Source organism: Myxine glutinosa, chromosome 14 (genome assembly GCF_964187855.1).
Source record: "Myxine glutinosa chromosome 14, kmMyxGlut1.1, whole genome shotgun sequence".
NCBI lineage: Eukaryota > Metazoa > Chordata > Myxini > Myxiniformes > Myxinidae > Myxine > Myxine glutinosa.
The window spans coordinates 50,893,514-50,920,979 of record NC_136274.1 but is presented as its reverse complement, the minus strand read 5'-3'; the positions used below and the strand labels follow the sequence as shown (position 1 = coordinate 50,920,979).

Here is a 27,466-nt window from a genome sequence, read left to right as displayed (position 1 = left end):
TATAGCCTGGATAGACACATTGAAGCTCAATGTTAAATAAATGAAGAAACAGAAGCGATGAAATAAATGTTGAGTCTCGTGCTTGATGTGCCATGGTGAGGTCAATAAGGGCTATTTATAGTCACTATGACTCTGCCCTTTCACATTTTGATCCAAATTAAATTGTTTTCTCCATATTTTCATAATAAACGTTTGTTGAAAATAAAGTTAAATAAAAATTTTAAATAAAAAAATAAAAAGTTGTGGCAAGGACAGACACAGACACAGACACAGACACAGACACAGACACAGACACAGACACAGACACAGACACAGACACAGACACAGACACAGACACAGACACAGACACAGACACAGACACAGACACAGACACACACACACACACAGCAAAGACAGACAAGACACATACACACATGCAATTGCAAAACTCTGTCTTCCTCTATGCGGGGGCAGGAGAGGGGTAATGATGATAATAATAATAATAAGTTCCCTTAAAAGGAACTTCAATGCAGGAGGCCATCAGGCCTGTCAAAGCTAATATTGCCAACCTATTGTCCATGCTCTATTCTTTTTGAATGTGGTGTATCAAGCAATGAAAAGCAGCACGTACCATTTGTAGTCTTCGGTCTGACTCGAGATGTCAGTATAATAATCCGACAGGGTGGTACAGGGATAGCACATGCCTTTGAACTCTATAGTCTGAGTTATAGTTTCAGCCTGACTTTAAAGTTGGTGCTTCATAGGCAGGGTGTTCAATAAAAAGTTTATGATGTCGAGTCTCCTCGGGCTATGATGGCGTGTGCCATCATATTGCCTTTCTATGGCTGGTATACACGAGTAAGTGTGTGGTATAGACGGGGGGTCGCCACCCCTCTCCGTCCCTCTGCCGGCCGTTGGGGGATTCACCCTCTGCCGCCTGTGCTGTTGGAGTCGACTGGACCCTCAACCACCAGATGTGCAGAGCCATCTGCCATTTAAACCCCATGGCTGTGGACCATTACCCTGGTAAGGGGGGCTGACAGGTACTACACCTTGCCCACAGATGACCTGGGATTATGCAAGGCAAGGGCATCCATCTCCCTGAGGTATCAGAAGACACCTGCATACCCATATAAAGTTACCTGTCCCTTAGAATGTTTGTTAAGCTTGGTTTTTCCATCTAATATTATTAGTTGGTGGGCATTACACATCTCATGGTGTCTTTTAATGAAGAGTAAGCTATTTACATCAGCAACCTGGGCAAACTCAAAATTTCTGTTGTCTGTGTCGGAGTGGCGACACTAGCCAAGAAACTGCTTCAGCAGAACCAGTGCTTTGCATTGAGCATGTTGAAAAAATGAAAAAAAAATTGGATATATTGAAATATATAAATATATATTGAAATATTATATATTGAAAAAAAAAACTTCAATTGGAAGAAAAATGTTCGAAACAAAAAGTAATGACGACGACGGCTATTCACAGCTACACAGATCACCACTCCGCCCTCTATGGTAGCTTTTTATGATTTCATTGCTACTCCTGCTTTACCAAAGGAAAAGTTCCCTGCTTAACCAAAGTACGACTTCCCATTTAAATAAATGCATTACGTATTAACAGTGCATTATTGGGTCCATTGCCTTGAATGTTTCCTCCCACTCCCCTCTTCCCAGACCCTTTCCAAAAATGCCGATCTACAGTCACTTGAAATGTTGGAGGAAGGTGGGGTGTGGAGGGTTGGAGGAATTTTCATTTGTATGCAACCTGTGGCTGTTTGGTTGCAGCATTTTTCTGGGGACGAGGCTGTGCCATTGATGCTCCCTTACCAGCTAGGTGGCACTCATTTTGCTGACCTTGGAAGGATGAGAGGTTGAGTCGGCCCGCCTGGTGTTAATTCAATGGCATGGCAGGGGCTTGAACTCACGGCTTGAACTAGGATCTTAAAGCCAGTCACCTTAACCGTTAAGCCAACACGAGGCTTTGCATGGCATGATGACATCCAATGATACAACAACACAACAACAGGCATTTTAAGGCCATTTTCCCTGCAAGAGCGGGGGTTGGCCTTGTGGTCCCCATGACAATCTTCTCCATTTTGCCCTATTTTCTGCATCTCTCCTTGTTTGTTTGTTTTTTTGTTTGTTTTTTTTGTATACTCAATCGAGGCTCGTGAAAGAGCTGAAACCATGAAAGAGCTGTTAACCCCCTTGCCCGCATTTCTTCTTCCATCATCTTTAGCCAAGTCTTTCTCGGTCTTCCCCATCCTCTACTTCCTTCTACGTTCATTTCCATCACTCTTCTCAACCAGTCACTTTCATCCTTCCTCAACACATGACCAAACCATCTCAACCTGTTCCTCTTCACAGCATCAATCACAGGCTCTATTCCCATCATCTTTCGCCATTCATCATTTGTCTTCCTCTCTCTCAACGAGACTCCACACATCCACCGAACCATTCACATTTCCACCCTTTCCAGCCTTCGTTGCTGCTCTACATTCATTACCCATGTCTCACTCCCATAAATCATAACACCATACTGACCATCCAATGATGCAAGTTATAAATCATAAACTCACATTTTGTTGTCAAAAGTATAATGTGACTGGTGACTTGTAAAATAGATGGTAAATGTATATGGGTGTTGAAGCTCATGTGATGTTGCTTGTCCATAACCAAATGTTATCTAATTTCATTTTGGTCAACAGGGAACGGAATCTAAAGGTTGCTGATAAAGACATTGTTAAACATGGAGAGATCGGTGCTGGAAGAAGCAAAGCTGCAGAACCACAATTCACAGAGCTGGATGGATTGCCTCCACGCAGTGAAATCACAAAATATAACAAAACATTAAGTCCTTCAGAACCCCGTTCAATTACTTACTCCACTTATCAATCTCCAAGAAAAAAGAGCCGCCGGAGAAAGTCACTTGAAAAGAAGAAAATTGCTTTGCCATTGGAGTCGGATGGAAAACACTCAGAAGTAAAGCAGGTAACTTCTCCCAACGTTGGCCAATCACAAAATGACAACACAAAGTTACGATTCCCGTCACCTGAGTCTCCAATGTTGTCACCGAAGAGCCCAGCAAAAGAGGTTGTTATTGAACAGACTGAGTTCATCACTATCGAAGAGAACATTGTTACGAAGGGTTCCAGAAACGAGCTGAAAGAGAAACAGGCAAGAAGTGTAGCATCCAGCCAAATATCTGAAATGAAGGTAACAGAAACTAAATTTATCAGTCATGAAAGCAAAATAGACAACACCATGAAAAATTATAGTGACCAGAAAACTCCAGATGAACGAATACAGGAGTCAGATGGCATTAGAGGTGTTAAAGTGGACGCTTGTGCAAAGACACCAGCCGAGCAGAGCCCTTCTAGCACAAATAGATTACAAACTAAGGGATTAAGTCAAAAACTTTCTGATCTCTCAAGCAGATACAGTCAATGGACAGTTGACAGTGAAAATTCAAATGTTTCAAATAGGGTCAAGCTCAAAAAGACTGCAGATGTCCCTTGGGGTCATTTAGAGAGACAGGATTTAAACCAAGATAAAAATAGTTTACAAATACAGCTTACTTCAGCAGATGTGGCAGAAAGAAATCAACAAATTACACTTGTTGGTCCTACTAAAACAATAGCAACAATAGCATCTGCCTTGCAGCATGAACAAAGCAGAGATTGTGGAGCCACCAATAATGGTCCTGGAAGTCAAGAGGTCTTTGGTCTTGAGGCCTCAGGTATGGATCCAGAGCAGCTGCCAGTCTCGGAAAAGCGGCAGACAGGCCAGGAGCAGTGGAAGCCAGTCCCGGAGGAGCGGCAGCTAGGCCCAGAGCAGGGGAAGCCAGGCCCAGAGCAGGGGAAGCCAGGCCCAGAGCAGGGGAAGCCAGGCCCAGAGCAGGGGAAGCCAGGCCCAGAGCAGGGGAAGCCAGGCCCAGAGCAGGGGAAGCCAGGCCCAGAGCAGGGGAAGCCAGGCCCAGAGCAGGGGAAGCCAGGCCCAGAGCAGGGGAAGCCAGGCCCAGAGCAGCGGAAGCCAGGCCCAGAGCAGGGGAAGCCAAGCCCAGAGCAGGGGAAGCCAGGCCCAGAGCAGGGGAAGCCAGGCCCAGAGCAGGGGAAGCCAGGCCCAGAGCAGGGGAAGCCAGGCCCAGAGCAGGGGAAGCCAGGCCCAGAGCAGGGAAAGCCAGGGTTAGAGCAGGGGAAGCTACATCCGGAGCAGCAGCCCAGCTTGCGGGAGCGGAATCCAGTCTTAGAGGGGCGGCAGCCAGGCCCGGAGGAGTGGCAGCCAGGCTTGGAGGAGCAACTGCCAAGTCAAGAGAAACGAAAGGCAGGCCCAGAGCAGCAGAAGCCAACCACAGAACAATGGGAGCCAGGCCCAGAGGGGAAGTGCAGCTTGCAGGAGCGACAGCCAGGCCCCGAGCAGCAGAAACCATGCGTGGAGCAGCCGAAGCCAGGTCCAGTGCAGCAGTCTGGCCTGGAGGAGCAGCTGCCAGTCTCGGAAAAGCGGCAGACAGGCCAGGAGCAGTGGAAGCCAGTCCCGGAGGAGCGGCAGCTAGGCCCGGAGCAGCGGAAGCCAGTCCCAGAGGAGCGGCAGCTAAGCCCAGAGGAGCATAAGTCAGTCCCGGTGCAGGAGAAACCATGCGCGGAGCAGCGGCAGCCAGGCCCGGAGTGGGAGCCCAGCTTGCAGGAGCAGCTGCCAATGTCGGGAAAGCAGCAGCCAGGCACAGAGCAGTGGAAGCCAGTCCCGGAGGAACAGCAGCCAGGCCCGGAGGAGCGGCAGCCAGGCCCGGAGGAGCAGCAGCCAGGCCCGGAGGAGCGGCAGCCAGGCCCGGAGGAGCGGCAGCCAGGCCCGGAGGAGCGGCAGCCAGGCCCGGAGGAGCGGCAGCCAGACCCGGAGAAGCGGCAGCCAGTTCCGGTGCAGCAGAAACAATGTGTGGAGCAACAGAAGCCAGGCCCAGAGTGGAATCCTGGCTTGCAGGATCAGCGGCAGGCAGGCCCGGAGCAGCGGCAGGCAGGCCCGGAGCAGCGGGAGTCAGTCCCAGTGCAGAAGAAACCTTGCACGGAGCAGCGGAAGCCAGGTTCAGAGCAGCAGAAGCCAGGCCCAGAGCAGGGGAAGCCAGGCCAAGAGCAGCGGCAACCAGGCCCAGAGCAGGGGAAGCCAGGCCCAGAGCAGCAGGAGCCAGGCTTGGAGCAGTGGAAGCCAGGTTCAGAACTGCAGGCCAGCCCGCAAGAGCAGCAGACCAGCCCCGAGGAGCGACAACATGACTTGGCGGAGCGGCAGCCTTGCAGGCCAAAACTGTTTTATAACACGACAGACTTTAAACATGATACAAGGTCTCTGCATCAATTGGAAGATGCTCAGAACAATGCAAAGAAAATGCACCATGACATGGAGGGGTCTTTCATAGCAACAGATTTGAGTCACTCTGCTGATAGAAGAGAAACAAATAAAGATAATGACGTTGGTATTGCTCTTACTGTTGAACATCCAAAATCCACAGAACCTGTTGATTCAGATATTGGGAACAGCATACCTGAAAGCCAAATTAATGTCTCACCCATAAAAAATGATTTTACAGAAACAGCAAAGCAATCTTTAAGTCCAGATGGAAATGGAAAAGGTGAGATGACAAAGGTGCTGAAAGTAGCAGTGAAAGGTGATTTTAAAGATTCTTCAGGTGTGAAAGCCATTGATTTGAGACAACAATCTGTTGATATAACGACACAAAATATAACAGTAATGGAACCTAAAAACCAACCCCAGATGAATGGTGATGTAGCAGTTAAGGCGACGCAAGAGATGAATGATTCACCTGTACCAAGTGAAAAATCAATTTTGCCTTGTTCTGGACCCAAACAGAGTCAGGTTGCATTGACGGAAGAGTCACACACACACAGCCCTGAAAACCTCACTGTAGGTCTTTTGGAAGAAAATGGAGACCTTGATGAAAGCAAGCTTCCGAAGAAAATACTTGCTGAACATAATGACCTCCCTTATTTCAGTATGGAACCAAAAGATATTCCAAAAGAAGAAAATGATTTGCAGCTGCCCTCCTCTAAACTCAAGGCAGAAGAACCCCTGCACTCAAACTTGCATTACAATGTGACACAGCAGAAAAGAAGCAATGACACTTCAACTGATGTTACAGGTCAGAGTATACATACATTCACCACCGAAGCCATGACAGATGAAGAAGGACATCGTTCATCCAGCAAAATGCGCAAAGAAGAAATGGCGGTTAATGCAAAGACGTTTTTGTCTGTAGAAAATGGAGTGCATTTAGCGGCCTCAAATAATAGACAGTCAAACGCTTCCACTGAAGTTTCTTCTGAAAAACTACAGCACAACGGAAGCAACTTTAGCCTCGACTCCATGGAAGTCTTGAATACAGTCACTCATCCCCATCCTGCAGTCGCAATCAAAGAAGATCAGTCAGTTGTTTGTGAAGGTGTGGAAATAGTGCAAATGGAAAATGATGATTCAACTCTTGCAATATATCCTGAAGAGTTTGATGACATCTATTCGATGTCTTTGGACAAACTCCCTACAATCCGGGAAGACATTTACTTCGAAGAAATTGAAGAGGGCGAGGAGGTGTGCGAGAAGGAGGAGGAAGACGAGGAAGGAATTGCGCCAGGGACGAAGAAGCAGAAGTACTTTCCTGACACTGATGTTTATGAAATGTTCAAGGAAATTAAAATTCCTGACTATTCAGAATATTTCACTCAGGACAAGAAGGACTTGTCCAAAACGTATAAGCAACGAATGCAGCTTGGCAAGATGAGGCCCGCTCTCGAACTGCAAAAGTCAAGGCCTGCGAGCCAGTTTAGACGCAGGAACTTGACACCGAGTGGAGTCAGCGGCATTCTGAATTCAGTCAAATATTCATCAGAAAGTCAGCAGCAGCTTAATGAAGAAGATGCTTCCGCCTCTGCAGAAGAGAAGCTTGATAATCCAGAAGTGGCCGTAAAAGGTTCAAGACTGTCTCAGATCGGCATGTATGCAAAGACCAAGCCTTATGGTATTGATTCAATGCATAAAGCTAAGATTGAGGTGAAACCTGGAGGGGTTGAGAACCAAAGTGTTCAGAATAAACGTTTGGCGAATGCATCGATGCACAGTGAGGACAGTCGGGAGCTTCCAAAGCAACCTCTAGATATTCCAGAGGAAGAGAATTCTGAACATCAAGCGCACCTCCAACTCACAAAGGAAGCATTCATCTCAGATCCTGATCAATCCCAAGAATATTTTGATGATGAAGAAAGAGAGGGCGTCGGAAGCAGCAACGAACCTCAGACAGTTTCAGAGATGACAAATCCATTGGTTCCTGGAGCAAGGAATTATATGCTGATGACTGGGAGTCAAGAAATGAGGGATGCGGATGGCAAGATGCCATCGCCGCAGTCCAGAGGCTTGGGCGTGAAACCAACCGAGGAGGTTCAGGCAGAAGGAGACAAGAAGCAGCCAGATGACAAAGTATCACCTGTACGGAAGGTATGCATGGAGGCAATTTGTGAACCTCAGCTTTTATTATATGATTCTGATATGCTGCTGAACTCTCCAGGGCAATGTAGTCTTTACTTACGTTATGTCAAGAAGTCAGCACTTTGTAAAGCGGTTTGGGATATTCATCATAGTTGTAACTGTTCAGCTCTTCATACATTTGTTTAATGTGTTTGGTGATAAAAAAAGTCCTTCTACCGTGTATACCAGGACCTCCACTTTAGGAATTGTCGAAATGACGAAAATCTCATAGTAATAGGTTATTGCAAAAAGTAATGTTTCAAATTGATTCTTATTATTGTTCCTTCATCTCATTTTGTTTACGTTGATGAAGAAGAATCTGTTGACCTAACTTTTTTTTATTTAATTACCTCTGCCACCGAAGGTTTGTTACTTGGCAAAAAAAAACGTTTTTTTGTTGCTCACTCTGGTTTGTGTGTGTGTGTGTGTTTGTGTTTGTCTGTCCGCTCACTTATACTTGCCTACAGGTCACAATTTTAAACCGATCTTCATGAAACTTCACCAAATGGTAGAGTTCGTGGTCCGACAAAATCCTATATATTTTTGAGGTCAAAAGGTCAACATAGGGCAAAGGTCAACCACTTTTTTCAAATTTCTAAAATCCTCAATTTTCATTTGATTGACTTGAAATTTGAATAGGATATACATATCGGCGAACTGAATTCAACCACCAACTATTTTTAAGATCACCACAGCCCAAAAGATCAACATAGGCCAAAGGTCAACAATAATTTCAAATTTCTAAAATCCTCAATTTTCATCCGATTCACTTGAAATTTGAATGGGATTTACATATCAGTGATCTGAATTCAACCAACAACTATTTTTGAGATCAGCATAGGTCAAAAGGTCAACATAGGCCAAAGGTCAACAACTTTTTTCATATTTCTAAAATCCTCAATTTTCATCCGATTCACTTGAAATTTGAATGGGATTTACATATCAGTGATCTGAATTCAACCAACAACTATTTTTGAGATCAGCATAGGTCAAAAGGTCAACATAGGCCAAAGGTCAACAACTTTTTTCATATTTCTAAAAGCCTCAATTTTCATCCGATTGACTTGAAATTTGAATTGGATTTTCATATCGGCTGACTGAATTCCACCAACAATTATTTTTGAGATCAGCATAGGTCAAAAGGTCAACATAAGCCAAAGGTCAACCACATTTTTCAAATTTCTAAAAGCCTCAATTTTCATCCGATTGACTTGAAATTTGAATTGGATTTTCATATCGGCTAACTGAATTCAACCACCAATTATTTTGGAGGTCAAAAGGATGCTCTACTGAGTGCCATTCTGCTTTGTTCTCTATTGCCAAGTGTCGCTCTATGAGTGATTTTTTTTGTTTGTCTGTCTGTAAACTTTGTTTGTCTGTCTGAGAACAAGATATCTCAAAAAGTTGTGGACGGATTTGGACGAAATTTGGCAGAGATGTTGTGTATGTGACAGGGACGAAATTATTAGATTTTGGTGAAGATCCGGCGAGAAGAATTTTTAAGTGATTCTTCACCATTGAGTGATGGGGCCAAAAACGATACATAGCAGGACATCTCAAAAAGTTGTGGATGGATTTGGACAAAACTTGGTGGTCCGGTTGGGTGTCTGACAAGGACGAAAGGATTCGATTTTGGTGAAGAGCTGGATGTGGATTCGGATACGATAATTATTTAATTTCTAAGGGATCCTTCACCATTGAGTGATAGGGCTAACACCGATATCTCAAAATGTCTCAATGTCTCAAAAAATGCACGATGTCTCAAAAAATTATGGACGGATTTGGACAAAACTTGGTGGACAGGTTGGGTGTCTGACAAGGACGAATTTATTGGATTTTGGTGAAGATCTGAATATGGATTTGGATACGAGGATTATTTAAATTTTACGTGATTCTTCACCATTGAGAGATCGGGCGAAAAGCGATATATAACATGATATCTCAAAAAGTTATGGGCGAGTTATGACTTAACTTGGTGGACAAGGTGGTTAGGTGACAAGAACAAGCCGATTCGATTTTGGTTCAGGTCCGAATCCAGATCCGGCCTATCAGTGGATACAAAACATAACCTGTTCAGCCTGGCGGAGGTGTGCTCTCTACCGAGCGCTGTTCTAGTTTTAGAGTGCAACTCAATTTTAGCGATTTATATTCTGCTCAACCACATCCTTCTTCAGTTTCACCACAATGCCAGAAACAATGTAATTTTTTTTCAAAGAGAATAATTGGTGTTCTCACACTCGCTTCTAATCTGTCTAGTCTGGGTTTGGAATCCTTGACCCAGCTATAACCTGCCGTCCCGGTGTATCACAGGCAGGTTGAATCATCGATGTGTGTGCCGCCCCTCGGATGGACGTTAAACTGGACATCACATCTGCCGGCATTAGATGGTGGCCGTTAAAGATCCCACGGTGTCCTTCGTGAAGAGTAGGCGAGCTATCGCCGGCATCCTGAACAAATTACTAATTCAGGCCGTAATGTATAGAGGGCACTGCATCAGCAGCACAGCCACACCTCCAGCCAATGATGCTACCCCACAGCCTTTTCTGCATGCGAAAGAAGAAGAAGAATAGCGGTAGTCGTTCTTGAGCAACTACTTCAGGAGGCTGAAGTCTCAGGTTCAAATCCTGGATATTAATTTGTTATTTTTACCTTATTATTATTATTGCTGTTCATGTCAAAGTATTATTTTTCCCACCCCTCCCCTACCCCCCCCCCCCCTCCCGCCCTTCTCATGCTTGCCTCCCCCAAGCCCTCTCCCTCCCACAGATCTCCCGGTGTCCTTCTTCTCTACTGTTGTACTTGTGTGCTTGCCTCTCTCTCCCCATCTTGACTCCCGCTCCCTTTATTATATGTTGTATGTGTCCATTTGTTTTTTTGTGATTAATGTTAGTTCTTACACGAGCCTCGATGTTTTATACAAAAAAATACAAATAAGTACATTGATGTTTTTTTAAATTGTCCTGATATTTATCTAAAAGCAAATTGATATTCCCTGATGTTCTTGTTATTCATGTTAAAAGTGAATTTAAAAGTGTTTCACAGGCATGAGGACATGGTGAGTGATATGAAACATAATATAATAGAGCAAACGTATGTGGTTATGTCGTTATGTCGTTATGTCGCTATCTTTATATGCGACGAAAACGTCTTCTGCTTCTTAAAATAAAATTACCACCCTCTTAATTAACCCTCTTAATTGCGTTAAGACTGCTCAGACCTTTGACGACCCTTTAAATCCCCCAAGACCCTTCAGACCACCAAGACCCCTGAAGACCCAAAACACCCCAAAGACCCAAAATACCCTTCAAGGCCCTGAGGCTCAAAAATACCCTGAATACCCAAAAACCCAAAAGACCTCAAAGACCCAAAACACCCCGAAGACCCAAAACACCCCGAAGACCCAAAACACCCCGAAGACCCAAAACACCCCGAAGACCCAAAACACCCCGAAGACCCAAAACACCCCGAAGACCCAAAACACCCCGAAGACCCAAAACACCCCGAAGACCCAAAACACCCCGAAGACCCAAAACACCCCGAAGACACAAAAATATCCCGAAGACACAAAAATATCCCAAAGACCCAAAACACCTCGAAGACCCAAAAGACCCTTAACGGCCCAGAGGATCCAAAAGACCCTGAAGACCCAAATGGCCCTGAAGACCCAAAACACCATGAAGACCCAAAAGACACCGAAATGGTCAAAGATGCCTACCCCCTTTGAAACGACGTGTGGTGAGGCACGCGGGGCGCGCCGAGTCACGCTAGTTAAACATAAGAGCAAGGATTTTTTTTTAAAGTACATAAGGGGTAACGAGCAGGTTAAAACAAGTGTGGGACCATTGAGGTCCAGCAGAGGGAGATTAAGCCTGGTGTTGGCTTAACGGTGAAGATGGCTGGCTTGAGATCTTAATTAGGGTCCTGGGTTTGAGCCCCTGTCGTGCCGTTGAATTAACACCAAATGGGTCGACTCAGCCTGTCATCCTTCCAAGTTCAACAAAATGAGTACCAGACTGGTTATAGAGAGGTATTGCATCAGCGGCAGCCACGCCCCCAGAAAATGATGCAACCAGCAGCCAAACGCTGCACACGAACCACCACCAGAGGGAGTTTGCTGAATGATGAAAGTGAAATGTCATGCTTATATTAAATTGTTATTTTGTTTCAAAATTTCCACAACAGCGAGGGGAATAATTATCTGGTACTCATTTTTCCGTCCTTGGAAGAATGACAGGCCGAGTCAACCCACCTGGTGTTATTTTGGCACGGCTGAAGCTTAAACTCAGGACTTTAAGATTCCAAGCCCAACCACCTTGACCGTGAAGCCACCACCAAACATATAATTACCAGTAGCTGAGAGAATCCTTCTAGGATGTGAGAAAGTACTTTAGAGGAGTTCGAATAGGATTAGAGGGAGTAAAGAAACAGGAAAGCTAAGAGAAAAGAAAACTCCGGGGGCCAGATAACGTGCATGCCTCCTAGAATATTGAAGTAGGTGGCAGAGCAGGTAATCGAGATGTTAACGCTAATAGTTCATTGGAGTCAAGACAGGTACCGGAGGATTGGAGAATAGCTAATGTAACACCATTATTTAATAAAGGATCCAGAGGGGAATTGTTGAACTAGTCTCTGTACAGTTGTGGGTAAGATTTAACTTCAATTGCAGGGAAGATGTTCGATACGTTAATTTGGGATAAGATGGGGAATCATTTAAAGTCATTAAGGGCAGTCAGGAAGGATTTACTAAATGGAGGTAATGCTTAGCAATTTTTTTGAACTTCTCCGAAGCAGATTCTGATTGCATGGATGAGGGAAGTGTAGTAGATGTAATGGAATATCTAGACTTTATGAAGGCATTTCATAAGGTACCACATAGGAGGTTGTTGGCCGAGGTGAGGGCTTGTGGAGTGGCTGGTCAGGTAGCTAACTGGATTGGAAACTGGATTAGTGATAGGAAGCAAAGATTGGCCATGAGTGGGAGTATGTCTAGCTGGGAGGATATATATATATATATATATATATAGTGGGGTACCTCAGGGGTACGAGGACCATTATTAGGTCATTTCATCTTGACTCTTGAAGAGATGAACTTATAAAATGGGTCGTGATGTCCGGATGTCCGTCCGTCTGTTAACTTTTTGCTATTCTTGCTACTCCCCCCTTATCACCGGCTGATTGTTCTGAAACTTGACACGTGAATACAAAGCAGTAACCTGCACAATCGCTCAGTCTTCGATTTTTTTTTTTTGATTTTGGATCATGGAGGCTCCTAGGGGGGTTAACCTCCAAACTCTGGATCCCTACTCGTCCCTTATTTAAAACCTGATTGCTCTGACACCTGATACAGCCCCTCGACGCGATGATCCACAGGATCACTCGGTCTTCGATTTTTTTTTTGATTTGGGATCATGGAGGCTCCGAGGGGGGTTATCCCCTGAAACTTCAGATCCCTACTCGTCCCTTATTGACCAATTGATTGCTCTGAACCCCAATACAGCCCTTCTACTCGATGGACCGCACAATTGCTTAGTCTTCGATTCTTCGTTTTCTAATTTTTCGTATTCGGACCGTGGGGGCTCCCATGGGTCCGCCAAATCAGCAGAGGTCTGCACAACAACCTCAAGAGATGACCGTCATCCCACTAGGGATGGGGGGGGGGGGGGGTGCTATTTTTATTCATAATTTACATCAACTATTTGGATAGTGGGTTGAGAGTAAGTTTTCCGAATTTGCAGATGTCACAAAGCTTGGAGGTTAGGTAGATAATGAAAGGGCAGTGATCAGATTCAGGAAAGTATTGACACTTGCATAGATTTGGCAAAATATTGGAAGATGCAATTTAACTTGAACAAGCTTAAGGTGCTGGGGATTGCTAAGAATAATGAAAATATAGATGACATGATGCAAGGGGCAATTTTGGAGCGTGTCACGCAGGATGAGTATCTGGGGGTGGTAAGAGATACGGGGGAGAATGGGGGCTAACCATACAGGACAGTGCCAGGTAGCTGTCGGTAAAGCTAATCAGATTTTAATTTTGTATAGATTTGGAGACTAATTATAAATCTCTAGTGGTTTGAGGTGGTTGCTATTGTTATACTGTCATTGCATTTCATATGATATATCCACATTTATTAATGAGGCCCGAGTGTGCTGTTTTTGCACATCTCATGATGTGGCACTTACCTTTACCTGACTCAATGAGGCAATCATTATTTTAAATTGCAGCAGTTCTATGTCACAGTCGGAACATGTAAGATTATACCAAAGTTTCGCTCCCTATTAAACTCAGATAATCAGATTGTTTCTGGTACAAACAGGTGGGCATATGGAGATGACATATCGTGAATTGTTCTTTTGCAGGACTTGCAAATACAAGAGAAAAGAGTCAACCCAAGACCCGGGAAGGCAAGTTTCGACATTGAAATGCAAATTCTTGATCAGCTTTGTTTGGTGCTTTAACCTTAATTCTTTTTTAAATTGTTTGATCATTTTTATTTTTAACTTTAAGCAAAATGACTATCCTTCAAGGTGGCCTGAAAGTCGCTTTACCTCTCCCCAGTTAAGCATTCATTCTGAAACTCTTTTAATATACAGGTTTGTGCAGTACTTACGATAATTAATCAGTAATTGTATCTGCATGTGTTCCATCATTCTCCTTGCACCACTGAATTTGTCACCAAGTCTTCTTACACATATTGTGTAGCATTTGTGGAGTCACAGGTTCAAAAGAGGTTACTGCAGCGTGTAATTCTTCAATCAGCCTATACTGGTTTGTCGACACTTTCTCCTTGATAAAGCCACCCAGAGTTGTCTGGTGTCGTTAGATCTGGACTATGTAGATCTGGTGGCTATGGTAGAGGAGCTGGTGATGTTGGTGATCCATGTCCCATCCATCATTGAAGGAATGTTTCATTGAGATAGTCCCGAACATGCAACTCAAAATGAGCGGGTGCGCCATATTCTTGAAACCAGGCACATTCCTGCAGTAACAATTTGTGGTACCCGACAGTTTCTTAACACATGCGCTTGAGCTACGCCGTTTACCAGTCCATCATAAAAAATAGGGACCAAATAAATGTATTGAGGTCATTCCTGCCCATATCGCGTGAGGAGGATGATGCCCCAATTCCAATGTGAAATGTGCATTTTCCTTCAACGAAAACACCACATTCCGTGCCCGTGGGTTTAGATAGATGGCACATCCATCCAAAAACAACACTTTTCCTCGAGACAGGGGAGTCGAGAAGGTGTCGAGGAAGACATTGCATGCTGCACAGTGCGTATCCATGTCAGCATCACTCAGTTCATTCACAAATGATGGAAGACAGGGTTTCAACTGAAGATAGTTTTTCATGTGAGTTTGCATAGCGGTACGCCAGGTTCACGAGCTCTTTCTTGTTGATTTTTTTTCAGCGACCGGTCATCTAATGCCAACACAGAAGTGAACGTGTTTCGTCCTGTTACAGGTCTTCCACTGTACTTCTTATCCTGTTTCAAAAGCCCATTTTCCCCACTTTATCAACATCTATCTGCTTTGGTGGAGAAGGTTCTCCAAAGCATTCCATGAAAGCTATCAGAACTTGAGCATTTCTTTGACCCATGCATGCCCTTTCATGCACCCAAACAAAAACAACCAACTGAACTTATGTCCGCCATTCAGTTTTACTCACTGACACGGGAGTCAGCAGGAAGTTAATGTTGCTGCATACCACGGCCGAGAGGGTGGAAGGGGAGGAGGAAAGTGCGAGAAGTTTAGCAAGGGTAAAGCGACTTTCAGGCCACCCTGTACAATCAGAATGCTAATGTTCATTAATTGTATTGCAAAATTGCGACCCTTTAATTTTTTAATTTTTTAAAAGTTTTGAGGCTTTTCATTCCTGTAGCCCCAATAACAAAAAGAACGTTGTTTCAGTTCTTCTTTCTCTCATATAAGTGGAAATAAGGGAAAGTTGTGAGGCTTGGACTCTAGTTGGGTTGTGGATTGAACATCCTCCAAGGGCAGGCAAACAGTTTCTGGCAGGATGGTATAAAGATAGCACACCTGTACCTTTGAGCTTACTTAATCTGAGCTTGATTCTTGGCCTGACATTAAACTGTCAGACTGGTGCTTCGAAGGCATAGATTCAACCAACGAGTGTACCATCCCTAGGATGGAAGTTAATTGGGGGGTGGGGGGGGTTTGCCTACTCACATTGCAGTAGCATAACCTCTAAGACGTTATACCCTGTGTTTATTATAGTAAACTAGAACAACACTTCGACGTCACGACGTCGACCGATATGCCTCTGCCCACATTATTACATCATTATAATACGTGTACCAAGTTTTAAATTAAATCCCTTCAGCTGTTCAACCGTTATCGATTTTCTACCCAACATGACCTCTGACCTTTGGCCTTTGACCTCTTGAACCCAAAATCTAATCAGTTTATCTTTACATCATTATACATACCTGTACCAAGTTTGAATTGGATCACTTCAGCTGTTCTCAAGTTATAGACCTATTACAGACTTTGACCTATTGACCCCAAAATCTAATCAGTTAAACTTTACATCATTATACATACCTGTACCATGTTTGAATTAGATAACTTCAGCCATTCTCAAGTTATAGACCTATAACAGAATTTTGCCTTTGACCTCTTGACCCCAAATTCTAATCACTTAAATCTTCACAATATTATACATACTTATTCCAAGTTTGAATTAGATCGCTTCAGCCGTTCTCAAGTTATAGACCTATTACAGACTTTGACCTTTGACCTTTTTGACCCCAACATATAATCATTTCATCTTTATTGCATTCTATACAATTGTTCTAAATTTGGTCAGAATCCCATCACTGGCTCAAGTTATCGTGGTAACAGGATTTTTACCTAACATGACCGTTGGCCTTTGACCTCGTGACCCCAAAATCGAATTAGTTCATATTTACCACATTATACATACCAAGATTGACTAATATACATTAGCTCCAAGTTTGACTAAGATCCCTTCAATTGCGGTAACGAAAACCTATCACGGACAGACAGACAGACAGACAGACAGACGGACGGACAGACGGACAACCTGAAAACATAATGCTTCTGGCGACTTTGTCGGCGGAGGCATAAAAATATCATCCAGAGTTGAATTCCAGTTTAAAACTGTAATGTCTGAACTTTTTTATCGTATGAAGATAAACAGTACGTCATTTGTTGTCATTACACTGAGAGCTTTCACTAATAATATTATTTTCCCAAAAACTTTGAAATTTACAGGATTGTCTTTTAACAACAACAATACCCATGAGCTGAGGTCGTCAGGCAGACGAATCACACACATTTTTCAGTAGTTTTCCTTGACAACCATCGTTGTAGATTATCTGGCTGGTTGATGACAACATTGACAGCGCACAGTAAAATACCACACTTGATACCAATCTCCTTTAGAACAAGTCTAACGTCCTTCATATTGAAAGAAAATTAAGCCTAGCTGTTTCCAAAAATTCCTTGGAGTAAACATGCCATGACATCATTGGGTGTGTGTGTGGAGTGGGGTGGAGAGGGGGGGCATTTGTGGATGTTAAATATCCCATTGTATTTTGATGATCCAAGGGTTGTGGAGTTATCCTCGACAGACCGGCCAAATTACAAACTCCTGGCCCAACCTATAGAAGACAACTATAGCAATGATGCAAACCAGCAGCTCACATGCTGCACATGAATGAATGAAGGAAACTCAGTTTGCACTAAGTTGGTTACCTGTGCTATCCACCGCAGGTTGTTATATTCTCAGAGCCAGATTTTGCTGGGAAGCAGATACAAGTGTTTTCCAGCGTGCCTGATGCCACTTCCTGGAATCTGTCCAACACCATATCTCTGCAGGTTATCCGTGGAGGGTCAGTTTGTTTTTTCCTCTGTATTGAATAAAGCACTTTGTTAATGAAAAGTCATTGTCACTATAGTTAAACTTGTTGATCTTCAAATTTCAGTAACAAATTCAAAAGTAGCAGGGGACAGCATGTACAAGGGCATAACTACATAGCTACGCTCCCCCTCACCTGTCACCCCTCTGTCCCCACGCACATTTTTGTGTATTTATATTCCTTCCATTGCTCTCTGCTCCACGTCTACCTTATTTTATCTTCCTTAATCCTACCCCCCTTGTTTTTCTTTTCTCAAGTTACTTTTTCTCAATTATCTCACCTTTCGTGTCCTATGTTTGCATGTACACGTATAATGGGTATGGACCCAATGTGAAATTAGGCACACTACTTATTTTTCAATAAAGTCCTAGTGGACTAAAATAGCCACATTAGAACTAGTTTTCTCAGCAATGGTGAAAATAGACAGTAAGTACCGGTAGCCTAATTTATGATTCGGCCGGTAGCCTAACTAGTACACCCGCTCACTATGGGAGTGGCAGGAAGGGTCATTCCTCTTTGGGTTATATAGATTATAGTCGATCTATGGTCGGGTCTCAAAAACATTGGGTGTGTGTTCATTTACCAAGTTTCTTGTGGAGAGATCGTCAAGTGGTTTAAGCATTCGAGCAAGCACTCCATTCAAAACCATTAAGGAATGGCTGGCTTGGCAAGCGCTAGCTAGCTGCTTGGTAAATGAGCACAACCCGGTCTTCCTCCCTTTCAGTTTCGTATTAAACAGCAGGAGCGAGTTTCAAAAGTTCGCTACGAAAAACGACATGTTAGCGGCAGAAAGGGCCATGTTATTAACCCAACATTTGTGGGGTACATAGAGTACCATAGATTTTCGCTCAGTTCTGTAAGTAAACCATACTTCACGGATGTCGGGATTCCTCCAAATTTCTTCATTTAGTGTTATAAAGAGCATTAGCGACTGTTTAAAAAGCTAATCATACGTGTTTGTGGTGTATAATATATTTACTTCCTGTGCAAGCCATTGCTCCCACGGAAACGCCATTATATATAAGCTATTTATACACTATCGCTGCAGGAAAAACGCCTTGGGGAAGTGGGACATTATTTGTATTAATATTGTTTTGTAATAACATTAATTTATATGTGAGTATCATTAATTTTGTTATTAAAAGCGTCTTTGAAAAAACGCCACAATAAATCTAATTCTTTGGAAAAACGCTGCGATAAAGCTAATTTAACATTGCTATACACCTCAACATGCAACCCCATTGACTGCAATGGTGGGGAAAACCTGCTCGGGGGAGAAAACCCCCTTGGGGAGGGGGGAAAATGAATGCGCTACAACCGTCATTATGTAACCCTTAGTCATCATCTCAAGTTTGGTTGAGATTGGATAAGTAACGACGGAATGTATTGGGGTCAAAAATTAATCAGACAGACAGACACCAAATTGCGTATTTTAGAATGATAATAACACACACACACACGAAATGGGGATAATTTAATATCACATTTCACATAGCTACAAAGGATCATACACCAAAGCAATAAAAAAAGTAATTCAAAACAAATCCGAATTTTTTTTTTCAAAGTTTTTTTCACTAAAACATTCCCTGGCACTCACTGATGAACTCCTGAAAGTTTGGTGAACTCTGAGAAAAATGGCAACACACAGACACACACACAAAAATGGCAACACACACACACACACACACACACACAAATGGCAACACACACACACACACACACACACACACACACACACACACACACACACACACACACACACCCACACACACACAAATGGCAACAACACACACACAATGGTGACACAGACACACACACACAAATGGCGACACACAGACACACACAAACAAAAATGGCAACACAGAGACACACACACACACAATGGTGACACACACACACACACACAAATGGCGACACAGAGACACACACACACAAACATGGCGACTCATAGACACACACACACACAAAAATGGCGACACACAGACACACACACACAAAAATGGTGACATGCAGACACACACTCACACACACAAATATGGTGACACAGACACACACACACACACACACAAATATGGTGACACACAGACACACACACACACACAAATGGTGACACAGATGCACACACACAAAAATGGCGACACACAGACACACACACACACACACACACAAAATGGTGACACATAGACACACACAAATATGGTGACACAGATGCACACAAACAAAAAGGGCAACACACAGACACAAACAAACAAAAATGACGACACACACACACACAAATGGCGATACACGCACATACACACAAAAATGGCAACACACAAATGGTGACACATAGACACACACACACACACAAATGGTGACACACAGACACACACACAAATATGGTGACACACACACAGACACACACACACACACACACAAATATGGTGACACAGACACACACACACACACACACAAATATGGTGACACACAGACACACACACACACACAAATGGTGACACAGATGCACACACACAAAAATGGCGACACACAGACACACACACACACACACACACAAAATGGTGACACATAGACACACACAAATATGGTGACACAGATGCACACAAACAAAAAGGGCAACACACAGACACAAACAAACAAAAATGACGACACACACACACACAAATGGCGATACACGCACACACACACACACACACACACACACACACACAAATGGTGATACACACACGCACACACAAATGGCGACGCACACACAAATGGCGACACACACACACACACACGGCAACACACAAACACACACACAAACATGGCGATACACAGACACACACACAAATGGCTCTCTTCTAGTATAGAAATTGCATCAACATATGAGACATGCAAAGGGTAGGTGGGTGTGTGGCAAATTGAGAAAAGGAAGGGATAGAGATAAAGAGAGAAAATGGTTTGAGGAGGGGAGCATAGGAGGATGTGATTGGGAGAGAAGGTTGATGCAATAAGGCGCACCGTGAGAATCCTTTCGATGAACACGTGTCAAAATAGTTCATTTTTGCAACACAAGAAACACCCGCTCCCTTGTCTATCTGTTGTACAGTATGAAACAACCGCTCCCTTGTCTATCTGTTGTACAGTATGAAACAACCGCTCCCTTGTCTATCTGTTGTACAGTATGAAACAACCGCTCCCTTGTCTATCTGTTGTATGAAACAACCGCTCCCTTGTCTATCTGTTGTACAGTATGAAACAACCGCTCCCTTGTCTATCTGTTGTACAGTATGAAACAACCGCTCCCTTGTCTATCTGTTGTACAGTATGAAACAACCGCTCCCTTGTCTATCTGTTGTACAGTATGAAACAACCGCTTCCTTGTCTATCTGTTGTATGTCTAATCGAACATATATATTGTATGTCTCTCTCTGAGTCTCAATGATCACGGAAGATGAAGAGAAATACGAGAAAACAATTACACGTAGTTAGTAGTTGTTGTTGTTGTTGTTATTTGTGTCTTCCTTCCGTGAACTTGTAAAGTGTTCCTGCTGTGGAAGAATAATAAATGTTACCATTTGAACTGCTACATTAAAGTTCCCATTCCAGCTTCCACTTCTTCTTCTGCATTACAGGAAAGAGGGCTTATAAACAGGTACGTTTTTGAGTAAAGGAACTAATTTTTGTTCCAAGTAAATAGATTATTAGCTTTCCAACGGTACCATTTTTATTATTCTACGGCAGCAGGAACCCCTAAAGCTCGAGCTCGTGCTTCTTCTTCCTCTTTTTCTTCTTCATGGCACACACACACACACAAACACACACACACACACACACACACTGGCCACTAATTTGATTTCCTCTCCTCATAACCTCGAGGTCCCTACATATTACATTGGAAACAATTACTTTGGCTCATTTTCAGTCACAAGTGTGGCTTATTTGTGCAGCTGTGGGAGAAGAAGAAGAAGAAGAAGAATATGCAGTAAATAGTGCGTGTTGGCTATGGATGAGAAATATAAAGATTCCTTTTTTCCTACACGCCTGTGCAAGGAAATCCTCCATGATGGGAAACATTTATTTATTTTTAAATGGTAATATATATGCCTGGTACTGCAGGTGGCTGGTATTCAAGGAGCCAAACTATGAGGGCGAGACTTTCTCTCTGGAGGAGGGAGAGTGTGAAGGATTCTGCCCCTGGCAGAAAACGGAGAATCAGGAGGATGATCATGATGAAGATGGAAAGCATCCCATTGGGTCAATGAAGCTCATAGTAAATGTAAGTGTTCTTCAACTCGAGCTGTTTCTTCAAGGGGTAGAAACAACTTTTACACCAAAGTAAATAAACCTGTAATTTTTTTTTTCTCAACCGGAAAACTGTGTCCTCCTAACGCTGCTGTCGTAACGGAATAGACAATGTGTTCATGTTGTGGTTTGTCACACTCACCTCTGAGATGTCTAGCCTGGGTTTGAATCCTGACCCAGCTGTAAACTGTCATCCCGATGTTTTACAGTCATGGTGATTCATAAATATGTGTGCCGTCCCCCCTGATTGACATTAAACTGGACGTCCCATCTCTGGGCATTCATTGGTGGACGTTAAAGATCCCATGGTGTCCTTCGTGAAGAGTAGGCGAGCTATCGCCGGCACATCTTACTATAATTCACCAAATGTCCGTCCGTTCGAAGGTACCGCAAAAACGGCTCAACCGATCGCAACGATATTTTGGGTGGGTATTCCTGGGACCCTTGGGAATAAAATAGGCTATATTGTTTTTCCAAGTTTTCCAAGTTTTCCAATTTTCCAATTTCCAGTTTTTCCAAACACGATGGAATAATATTTACCGATATGAACAGTGATGTGGCCTTTTTTGAAATTCTACAAATACTGTTTATTCTACGTACCAGGAGAGAGTAGATCGACTCCTGACGAACTCTTCCTATAGAAACGTGTGGCTCCGAAGTAACACGGCAGCGTGTGCAAAGCGACTGAGAAACAGGTGTAGCGGCCGCTTCCGTGTTACAGATTCGGCGCACACTCTTCACACATAAACGTGCGACTGCGAAAGACGTGTAGCGGCCTCTTCCGTTTTGCAGAATTCAATCTTTTTTCAAAATGGGCGCCATGTACTGTTTAGATTTTGATGATTTGCGTGTGATATGATTCAACGGATGTTTATATGAATCGTTTAAAATAAAAAAAGCCTTCAATTTCTGATATTTTGCCTTTTCATTTGGGCCTCCCAATTGAAGCCCCGCCCGTCGGGCAGGTACCGTTGCTAGTTTGTCAAATTCCAAATTCCTGCCCTAAGCAGTAGAGGCCAGCAAAACCGTTCCCTCAGCCAATGATACTACCCCACAGCCTCGTGCTGCATATGAAAGAAGAATAATAAGAATAAGATGAACTCCTCCTATAAAAGCAAAACATGTCTGCAGATGTGCCATTTTCTCTACTTGTAGCATTGCCCACAAGGCCTGATTCACAATGACATGCCTCCAATGGAGGTTTGTTCTTATCAACTCATAATTTATTTAAATCCAGATTGGACATCTGGGAGGCTTGCATCATGAGCCACGAGTCCACACAGAAAAGCTAAACTAAACATGCCAGTCCAAAAATACTTGCTATAAACAGGTGAATGTCACTTATAATAATTAAATAATTCTCATATCCGAATCCATATTCTGATCTTCACCAAAATCGAATCGAATCGTCCTGGTCAGACACCCAACCTGTCCACCAAGTTTCGTCCAAATCCATTCATAACCTTTTGAGATATCCTGATATGTATAGTTTTTGCCCCGATCTCCCAATGGTGAAGAATCACTTAAAAAATTATACTAGCCGGATCCGAATCCAGATCTTCACCAAAATCTAATCATTGCATCCTTGTCACATACACTACATCTCTACCAAAACTCGAAAAGTTGACTTGCAGTTTGCCCTGCTGTGTCTACTCTACTCTTGTTATTTTCTTAATAAGAAATCAACTGGCATCCAGAAAGGACGTAACTCTTATTACTACCTCATTAATTTAACCTGTTACGTAATTTATGGATTTGTTTATAATTTTGCTCCTTTCTGCGCAATCTGGTCCTGAGTTGGACGGAATGAGTTGAAAACTGGTGGTTGTACTCGGGATGTGCACAGGAAGGTCTTAATTGGTAAAATAATGAACTAGAACGGCACTCAGTAGAGAGCATACTGTACCTCCGCCTGGTTGGCCATATCACTCAATGGTGAATCACTTAACTAGCTGGATCCGGATCTTCACGAAAATAGAATCGCTTCTTCCTTGTCACACACCCAACCTGTCCAACAAGGTTCGTCCCAATCCATCCACAACTTTGAGATATCCTGCTATGTATCGTTTTTGGCCCTATCTCCCAATGGTGAAGAATCACTTATAATAATTAAATAATTCTCATATCCGAATCCATATTCTGATCTTCACCAAAATCGAATCGAATCGTCCTGGTCAGACACCCAACCTGTCCACCAAGTTTCGTCCAAATCCATTCATAACCTTTTGAGATATCCTGATATGTATAGTTTTTGCCCCGATCTCCCAATGGTGAAGAATCACTTAAAAAATTATACTAGCCGGATCCGAATCCAGATCTTCACCAAAATCTAATCATTGCATCCTTGTCACATACACTACATCTCTACCAAATTTGATCCGAATCCGTCCACAACTTTTTGAGATATTTTGTTCACAAACAAACAAACAGACAGACAGACAGGGGTGAAAACATAACCTCCATCCACCTTTGGTGGCGGAGGTAATAACCACTGACGCAGCCTCATGAAGCTCCATACGTGTAAAATATCAAAGGTAGATGATTTACATTTATAATTACTTGATGCAGTCTTTGTCAACGAACCAAACCTCATACGGATCTAATCATTCCACTGTTGGCAGGACAACAGCTTGCCGGAGATCACGCTGTATGCTCAAGCAAACTGCTGCGGTAACCCTATGGTGTACCACGAGGAGGTGGAGTGCTTGGAACTGTATAACATCAAACCAATGGTGACCTCCATCACTGTTCAGTCAGGCGTGTAAGCCAAACTCTATGCTTATCAAAGGAAACACGTTGCATGCAAACTTTCACAAGCACCACTTAAAAAACTAGAATGGTAGTCGGTAGAGCGCATACCTCCGCCAGGCTGAACGGTTTATGTTTTGTATCCCACTGATTGGCTGGATCTACATCCGGACCTTCATAAACATGCAATCGCTTGTTTTTGTCATCGACCAAACTCATCCATCAAGTTTTTTTCATAATCCATCCACAAGTTTAGAAATATCATGCTATATTGTATATCGTTTCTGGCCCTATTTCTCAATGGTGAAAAATCACTTTGAAAATTTAAAAAATTCAAGTATCCAGATCCAGACCGTTGGTGGTGGAGATAATTTTAGTGTCTGGATCTGGATCTTCTCCAAAATCGAATCGATTTGTCCTTGTCAGACACCCAACCTGTCCACCAAGTTTCGTCCAAATCCGTTCACAACTTTTTGAGATATCCTGCTATGTATCGTTTTTGGCCCTATCTCCCAATGGTGAAAAATCTGAGTACCAGCTTCCTGGGATGAATGATCCCGGTGTGTACCCCGGTTTAGAATAGGTACACCGTATCCCTGCGCATCGTAAGAGCGTGACCAAGGGTTGGCGTCAGGAAGGGCATCCGGCCATAAAACATTGCCTCAAACAAGGAACCATGATTGTCATGGGGCCCGCAAGGCTAACCCCCGCTCTAGTGGGGAAAATGGCCTTAAAACGATCATTCATTCATTCATTCATTCATATTCATTCATATTCCCAATGGTGAAAAATCACTTAAAAAATAAAATAATTCTCTTATCCGAATCCATATTCAGATCTTCACCAAAATCGAATCTATTTGTCTTTGTCAGACACACAACCTGTCCACCAAGTTTCGTCCAAATCCGTCCACAATTTTTTGAGATATCCTTCTCATAGACAAGCAGACAGACAAACAAACAGACAAACAGGGGTGAAAACATAACCTCCATCCACTTTTGGTGACGGAGGTAAAAATGATGTATCTGTGTTCCCTCTGTCCCCAAATAACCTTCCCTTGTCCTAAGATAGTTCACGTGTTGCAAACTCACATCGTCACCGATTTCAGTGTTTATAGGAATGACGATCAGAATTTCTGACACAATCATAAGTCACACCCATCAGTGCTATCTGCTGATAAACTTCTAAACATTTCTCTTGTGCTCCACCAGATGGGTCTTGCATCATGCTTATGGGTACAATGATGTTATCGGTGTTCTGGAACCTGGTGTATACCCTACTTTAGAGTCATGGGGTGCGGTGGAATCCGTGCTGGGATCATTTTACCCTCTCTGCATGGTAAGCTCCCTGCACTCGTCACAGGCAAAAAGGCACATAATCATCTTTATGGAAAAAATGGTGAAAACTTTTAAACAAAACTATAGTGAAAATGTTTGAGAGGTTGCCATTCATGAAGCCTGCTCAAATATATTTTACAAACATCTATTTTCAAGCTGAGCCTGCAATGCATGAATTAGGCTTGTAGAAGAAGGCTTAAGGTAGGAAGGTAGTTCGGCCCCTCGGTAGTTCGGTTTTCTTCACTTGCCGTGGATTATATCTATCTGCTCAAGTTAATTGATCCACCTTAATATTTCCTATTTCTCAACCTATTATCTTCATTCTGTTCACTAATTTTTCACTTTTTAAATGTAAGTCCCACTTTAAAAATTTTTTTGTGAGAATCCACGACTCTGATTTGAACTTCCATTCTGATGGACTTGATCTCCAACTGAAGAATTTGTGACCTAAGACTGAATGAAGGACACAGTCGAGTACAATATTTGCTAGATTTGGATTTACCTCATACTGATCATCCTTGCAATATTTGCAAGATCATCCTGTCTCCATCATGTCTACCCCATGTGTCATCCTTCTGTCTCCATCTAGTCCACCTCATGCGTCATCCTTATGTCTCCATCATGTCCACCCCATGCATCATCCTTCTGTATCCATCTTGTCCACCACATGTCATCCTTTTGTATCCAGCTTGTCCACCATGTGTCATCCTTTTGTATCCAGCTTGTCCACCACATGTCATCCTTCTGTCTCCATCTCATCCACCCCATGTGTCATCCTTCTTTCAACATCTTGTCCACCACATGTCATTCTTCTGTCTCCATCTTGTCCACCCCATGCATCATCCTTCTGTATCCATCTTGTCCACCACATGTCATCATTTTGTATCCAGCTTGTCCACCATGTGTCATCCTTTTGTATCCAGCTTGTCCACCACATGTCATCCTTCTGTCTCCATCTCATCCACCCCATGTGTCATCCTTCTTTCAACATCTTGTCCACCACATGTCATTTTTCTGTCTCCATATTGTCCACCCCATATGTTATCCTTCTGTCTTCATCTTGCCCACCCCATGCATCCTCCCTTACCCTTCATTCCTCTCCACACCTATTGTTTGTCCAAGTCTCCCTCTATTTCTGGGGTTCTTAACCTGGGGTATCCATACCCCTTGGGGGTATGGGGACCAAAATCTGGGGGTATGGGACTCGTAATAAATAATAATAATAAATTGTAATAAATTCAATGAAATATCAACTTTAAATATATAATAAATGGTAATAGTCGTGCAGACAGTCAACTTTATTCATGGATGGGAATTAAATCATCGGCTATTTCAAAAATTCTGTGATGAGAATGGGGCGGAACATTGTGTTTTACTGTACCACACAGAGGTACGTTGGCTATCTCGCGGTCGTGTTTTCACACGTGTAGTGCAATTTCAGGAAGAAATTCTCAAATTCCTCAGGCATCAACAATCCCCTCTTGTGAACGGTTTTGAAGATGAGCATTTTATTGTTAGCCTGGGATATTTGGCTGATATTTTCGGTCACCTCAATGACTTGAACATGTCGATGCAGGGAAGGGATGTGGACATTATTCAAGCCAGGGGAAAGTTAGTGGCATTCACGAAGAAATTAACTATTTGGAGTCGCCGTGTTGAAAGCGGAAACGTGGCGAACTTTCCAATCCTTGG

The 27,466-nt window shown here is 43.1% G+C and overlaps 1 protein-coding gene across 5 annotated transcripts in view; it reads left to right on the top strand.

Moving 5' to 3' along the window:
• Nucleotides 1-27,466, top strand: part of LOC137439747 (uncharacterized) — a 167,372-nt gene that overhangs the window by 78,416 nt on the left and 61,490 nt on the right. For all 5 annotated transcript variants that reach the window (XM_068135802.2, XM_068135804.2, XM_068135805.2 and 2 more), the window contains 6 exons: nt 2,687-7,469; nt 13,860-13,904; nt 17,260-17,378; nt 21,504-21,663; nt 24,311-24,450; nt 25,649-25,775. In XM_068135802.2, the coding sequence (XP_067991903.2) occupies nt 2,687-7,469; nt 13,860-13,904; nt 17,260-17,378; nt 21,504-21,663; nt 24,311-24,450; nt 25,649-25,775 (5,374 nt within the window). The remainder of the gene's footprint in view (nt 1-2,686; nt 7,470-13,859; nt 13,905-17,259; nt 17,379-21,503; nt 21,664-24,310; nt 24,451-25,648; nt 25,776-27,466) is intronic.